Source organism: Excalfactoria chinensis, unplaced genomic scaffold (genome assembly GCF_039878825.1).
Source record: "Excalfactoria chinensis isolate bCotChi1 unplaced genomic scaffold, bCotChi1.hap2 Scaffold_72, whole genome shotgun sequence".
Classification (NCBI taxonomy): Eukaryota; Metazoa; Chordata; class Aves; order Galliformes; family Phasianidae; genus Excalfactoria; species Excalfactoria chinensis.
In genome coordinates, this window is record NW_027315712.1 from 173,178 (window position 1) to 179,779 (window position 6,602).

The 6,602-nt window shown below is 49.6% G+C and overlaps 1 protein-coding gene across 1 annotated transcript; it reads left to right on the top strand.

The window, feature by feature from the left end:
- Positions 1–4,052: 4,052 nt before the first annotated feature.
- Positions 4,053–4,988, top strand: LOC140265221 (olfactory receptor 14J1-like). Its single transcript, XM_072361121.1, has one exon. The coding sequence runs from the start codon at positions 4,053–4,055 to the stop codon at positions 4,986–4,988; it is 936 nt and encodes a 311-aa protein (XP_072217222.1).
- Positions 4,989–6,602: the final 1,614 nt, after the last annotated feature.

Consider the following 6,602-nt stretch of genomic DNA (forward strand, 5'->3'; position numbering starts at 1 on the left):
CTGGTTGCAGTAGTATTATGTCTTGGTTTGTTGTGGTTGTGGGTTGTGATTGATATCAGTCCTTGGATCTGTTCAACTCCACAACTGGGCTCAGGGTTTTTTCAGGTCCTGCTGGCTTTCTGGCGCTCCCTGCACAGTGATACCATCCCTTCTGAGCCCTTCTGTCACCCCTTGTGGTCAAACGGGTGATGATTTGCATGGAACTCCTCCACGGTGCTTCCAAATTCCCAGCAAACTAGGAAATGAGCCCAGGGACCCACCTGATATCTGTTAGGTGTGCTCACAAAGAAACACTTCATAAAGCCCTTTGCACTGATGCTGTTCAGTGTCACATCAGTCCAGGAGCTGCATCCAAAACGTGGCTGTTGGAAATTGTCTGAGTGTTGGTAAGAGATGTGTGTGTTCGTGGGATTGCCCCCTGATGGTTCAAACTGTGGGGTATCCTACACACTGCCCTGTGAGAAGTCCAGCAGACCACCACAGGACTTGAACTTCCAAACCAGCATTTCTATCTTTCAGCATTTGAATTGGTTTGGAAATGCTCGAGTGGAAAGTTCTCGAGACACTGAATCACTTTTGAGAACATTGTATGGTGTCACGGTGTTATCTAGATCAGTCAATATCCGTGATCAGTCAATATCCCTCCGACCCCTGACAACTGGGAAGGGAAAAAGGAAAAGGGGTGGGGAGATGGGAGCTCGGCTCAGGGAAACAGAGAAGTGGCAACAATCTAAGGAGGAAAAATTACTTTATTAATTACAATCTAATTGAAATTGAGGCTAATAAATCAAGTGCCCCCAGTGGCACAGTGGTATAAGCTGCTGCTTGTGGCACTGGAGGGTCTGGGTTCGAATCCCCCCTGTGGCGCAGGGGTAGAAGTGCCACTTCGTTACGCAGGGGGCTCGAAACCCGGGAGTTGGACTCGATGATCTCTAAGGTCCCTTCCAACTCACACGATACTATGATACTATGATAAAATAAAAGAGAAAGAGAGAGGTTTCACACTCACTGCCAGGCAGTGAGAGAGAGAAAGCTAGCATCACTTCTGTGACGTGTTTCCCTCTCTGACCGTGAGGTCATCTAGGACGTGTAGTTCTTCTCTGTGCTCCACATGATGCCATGATGCGGAACACCAATAGCAAAGATTACAAAACCATGACAAGGACTAGAAGATGTTCTGAGCAAGTTTGCTGATGAGACCAGATGAGGAGGTGCTGCTGCCTCCACCGAGAGTGGAGAGGACTTGCAGAGAGATGTGGACAAGTCAGAGAAGTGGGTACCAGTTGGTACTAAGCACCAAGTGCATAAAGCATAACAAGAACAAGGGCCTGATTGTGAACCTGGGTAGGGGCAACCCTGGACATACACACTGACTGGATATGGGACACTAGAGAGCAGTCTGACTGAAAAGGATTGGGGGTCCTGGTCAACATCAAAGTGAATGTAAGTCAGCAGAATGCCAACGGATCCAGGAAGGCCAACTGGCCCCTGGAGTGCATCAAGCAAGTTATTGCCAGCTAGGTGAGGGCAATGATCATCCCTCTCTGCTCTGCATTGCTGCTGCCTCGCTGGGTGCACTTCTGGGCACCTCAGAACATAAATGACATTAATCTATTGGAGAATGTGCAAAGTAGGGCACTGGAACTGAGAGATCTGAAGTTCAGAGTTTCACTGAGATTGACTGCTTGTTCAGACTGGGCCCTTCTCACATCCCACAGCCTGAGAGGACACACAGGGCCCACATGGGACATGCACTTCACAGCATCCTTGCACCCCATGCAGAGTCTGGGATCTTCTGTCCTTCTGTCTTTCATTTGACATCATACAGACCTCTATCCCACTGCCCAGGAAGGGCCCTGAGCCAACATGAGGGACAGGATCTCCCTGCCAAGGGTCTGGGAATCAGGGCTTGGCCTGTCTGCTTCGTATGGCAAAAGAGGGGTTTCTCAGCATCAGAGCCACCATGCCAGTACCTTTGCCTGCCTTGTACTCATGGCTTCCAATTATCTTCTCTAACAAGTCCCTTGGGAAGCTGGCTTGTTAGTGTCCCTCAATGGGCCCATTAATACTCCAAGAAACTTCATTGTTACTTCTGACTTTGTCTTGTTGAGCACTTTGTGCAGTCTTCTCTCTGCACTGGAGGTTGATGGACTCAGCATCAAATGAGCCCTGGGGCCCTTTACCACCTAAAGAGCCTCCTGAGCCTTGTGCCTTCCTGTCATCCACTTCAGGTTTTCAGAACTTGTTCAGCAAAATGGAGAGATATCTGGAGAGAGCTTAAAGTGGCTGAAGCCGGCAGGCGTTTATTGTTTATTTATTTATATTAGAGTTTAAACAAAACATTAAAGCAGCACCGTGCAACAGGTATCAATCCGGAATGTTCCCAATGAGTTCTGTTGTGTTACTGTGTGGACAAAGGTCCTCCTCAGCTTCTCCACCCCATTTCTACTCACATTGTCCCCATGGTACTAGCATCACTTTTCTTCACATCACTCTTCTCCTCTGCAGCTACCCGCTCAGTTTTAAAACTCCTTGGCACCATCTTCAACTAGCTTTCCACAGAGAACCAGCGGCACATGGGCCATGAAAGAATTCTCTTTGTTTTTGGCCAACAAAGAGCAGGAACGGTGTTTCAATTGAATGAACAGGAAAACACAGTGGTCAACTGCATGCCATGTCCATGCCGCTTCTATTGAGGTTTGTCTTTCACAGGGAATATTTGTACAAGAAATGAGTTAGACACAGTCATGATGCTGTTGACTTTCAGGAGCTGTTGGCCTTGAGGACCCAGGGAAATCTCAGCGGAGAGGAGTGTGAAGGATGAAAATGTCATCCTATTCTGCTGGGCTGGGCTGGGCTTCTGGGACACAGGAAGCTTATACAAGTGGGCAGAGCTGCAGAGAGACAGCTGTTCCCAGGAGCAGCTCTTGTGCACAGCACAGCCTGCAGGTGACAGAAGGAGAGAAGAGAAAGGGGAGAGAGCTTACAGGATGTGACTGGTGTGAGCAGGCTGTGAGCTCACTGCAGGAGCATTGTACACAGACCATGATAAGGTAAGTCTCATTGCAGTCCATGCAGCTGCTATCATAGAGGGTTAACTTAATCTGTGACATCCCATAGCAGATCTGGCTGCAGGCACTGCATGTTTCTTTATTGTGGAAAAAGCCTTCTGCTCCAGCTGAGGGCTTCCATGCTGCAGAATCAGAGCACAGCCTTGAGGGCTGTGTGTCCCAGCACGGCTGCAGGCTGTTCAGCCAGGGCTGCAGGCGGGTGCCCAGGGGCTGTGTGCCGGCTATGGGACTCTGCCGCCTGCCAGGCTCAGCACTCAGCCTGGCCGGGGGAGCTGCCCAGGGCACTGCAGGGAGACGTGTGGGGGAAAGGAGCCCCCCGGCAGGGCTTGTGCTGCCACAGCTGCTGCCTGGGGCAGGGGATCACAGCTCCATTGCACAGCATAATGTTTGTGAGAGAGCTTTGCAAGAGGAGAGCCAGGGCAAGGATTTCCTGTTCTTGTTCACAGTGAAAGCAGAAATGATTGGAGGCAGAAATCTAAAAGGGGCTGTCAACTTTGAACACAGCTCGGAGACTCTAGAATATTTCTCCAGTCAGTTGGCTATTTTGTGAACAGCCACACAGGTTATGCTTTCAGCCTCTCCTATCCAAAAAAGTACAATTAGCTTAAGTTACAGTTGTATTCTGCAGGCATTAATAGTTCACTTGTCCAGCAAACAAATTGAAAGTTTTGTCCAGCAGACAAATTGAAGTGCAGAGAGGCTGGGGCTGGGGTCTTGAAGAGCAGCTTCAGAAAAGATGAAAATATCCAGGAGGCTGGGATATGATTAGGAAATGAGAAGACAGTAAGAGCTCCCCAATCTTCTACTCCTTAAGGGATGGTGAAGCTCATGATAGTATATACAGGTTATGGAGTTCAATAATTATTTTTCCAAGGGAAAGGAAAACTTATGCAGTATAGCAGGATAAATGTCTCTGAGAATGGTCTGGACTTGTCATTATCTTCTGCACTCTGAGCAGGACTCCAAGCCCAGCAGCAGCAGATGCCCAACAGCAGCTCCATCAGCGAGTTCCTCCTGCTGCCGTTGGCAGACACGCGGCAGCTGCAGCTCCTGCACTTCTGGCTCTTGCTGGGCATCTACCTGGCTGCCCTCCTGGGCAACGGCCTCATCAGCACAGCCGTAGCCTGCGACCGCTGCCTGCACACCCCCATGTACTTCTTCCTGCTCAACCTGGCCCTCCTCGACCTGGGCTGCATCTCCACCACTCTCCCCAAAGCCATGGCCAACGCCCTCTGGGACACCAGGGCCATCTCCTACGCAGGATGTGCTGCACAGCTTTTTTTCTTTGTCTTCTTCATCTCAGCAGAGTATTCCCTTCTCACCATCATGTCCTATGACCGCTACGTTGCCATCTGCAAGCCCCTGCACTATGGGACCTTGATGGACAGCAGAGCTTGTGCCACCATGGCAGCAGCTGCCTGGGTCACCGTGCTCCTCTACTCCCTGCTGCACACTGCCATTACTTTTTCACTGCCTCTCTGCCAAGACAATGTTGTCAACCAGTTTTTCTGTGAAATCCCCCAGATCCTCAAGCTCTCCTGCTCAGAATCAAATCTCAGGGAAGTTGTGCTTATCATTTTTAGTATCACTTTAGCCTTTGGCTGCTTTGTTTTCATAGTTGTGTCCTATGTGCAGATCTTCATGGCTGTGCTGAGGATGCCCTCTGAGCAGGGACGGCACAAAGCCTTCTCCACGTGCCTCCCTCACCTGGCTGTGGTCTCCCTGTTTCTCAGCACTGCGTTATTTGCCCACCTGAAGCCCCCCTCCATTTCCTTCCCACTCCTGGATCTGACAGTGGCACTTCTGTACTCAGTGGTTCCTCCAACACTGAACCCTATTATCTACAGCATGAGGAACAGGGAGATAAAGCACTCTCTCAGGAAGCTGCTGCAATACGCACTGTTCCTGATTCCATAATGTGCACATCTTCCTCACACAATTCCCAGTGATGGTTCTTTATGTTTTATGCATCTTTGATTGTTTGACTGTGTGTGATATAGCATTCCACAAGAAAAAAGTGTTGTCCAACTTATAAATAAAAAAATATTTCACTTCTTTCCTACCTAATTTCTATTTTCTCACTCCAAGAGCTCATGTAAACATGGAACCAGATTTCCTGAATATGTTAAAATATGATGATCGATGATTTCTAAGGTCCCTTCCAACTCGCACGATACTATGATACTATGATGATACTATGATACCTAAAATGCTTTCAAAATAGACTTTTGTGGGAGACGGCGGGAGAATGGGGGAGGTACCTGAAGACTGGAGGATAGCAAATGTCACTCTGGTCTTCAAAATAAGAAAGAAGGAAGATCTGGGTAATTACAGTCCAGGCAGCCTCACCTCTGTCCCTGGAAAGGTGATGGAACAGCTGGTACTGGATGCCATCTCCAGACAATTGGATGAAACGGAAGTAATCATGAGTACTCAGCACGAGTTCCACCAAGGGGAGGTCATGCTCGACCAACCTGGTGGCCTTCTGTGTTGTTATCACTGGCTGGGTGGATGGGGGGAGAGCAGCGGATGTAGTCTACCTTAATTTCAGTAAGGCATTTGATACTGTCTCCCATGACATCCTTTGAACAAAGCTGAAGAAGTGTGGGATAGATGAGTAAACTGTGAGGTGGGTTGAGAACTGGCTGACTGGCAGAGTGCAGAGGGTTGTCGTTGGTGGGGCAGAGTCTGGTTTGAGACCTGTAAGTAGCGGTGTTCCCCAGGGGTTGGTGCTGGGTCCGGTCTTGTTCAACATCTTCATCAATGACCTTGATGAGGAAATAGTGGCCACCCTCAGCAAGTTTGCTGATGATACAAAGTTGGGAGGATTGGCTGACACTCCTGAAGGCTGTGCTGCCATTCAGAGAGACCTGGACAGGCTGGAGAGCTGGACAGTTAGAAACTGGATGAGATTTAACCAAAGCAAGTGTAGAGTCTTGCACCTGGGGAGGAATAATTGCATACACCAGTACAGGTTGGGGGAAGACCTGCTGGAGAGGAGCTCTGCTGAGAGGGACCTGGGCGTCCTGGTGGACGACAGGTTGGCCATGAGCCAGCAGTGTGCCCTTGTAGCCAAAAAGGCCAATGCCATACTGGGGTGCATTAAAAAGAGCGTGGCCAGCAGGTCGAGGGAGGTGATCCTCCCCCTCTACTCTGCCCTGCTGAGGCCTCATCTGGAATACTGTGTCAGTTCTGGGCTCCCCAGTACAAAAAAGACAGGGATCTCTTGGAAAGAGTCCAGCGGAGGGCCACAAAGATGGTGAAGGGCCTGGAGCATCTCCCCTATGAGGAGAGACTTAGGGAACTGGGTCTGTTTAGCCTTGAGAAAAGAAGGCTGAGAGGGGACTTGATCCAGGTTTATAAATACCTGAGGTGTGGGAGCCATAGTGGCGAGGCTGGTCTGTTTTCAGTAGTGCGTGGGGACGGGACTAGGGGCAATGGGCTGAAACTTCAGCATAGGAAGTTCCGCACGAATGTGTGCAAGAACTTCTTTACAGTGAGGGTGACGGAGCACTGGAACAGGCTGCCCAG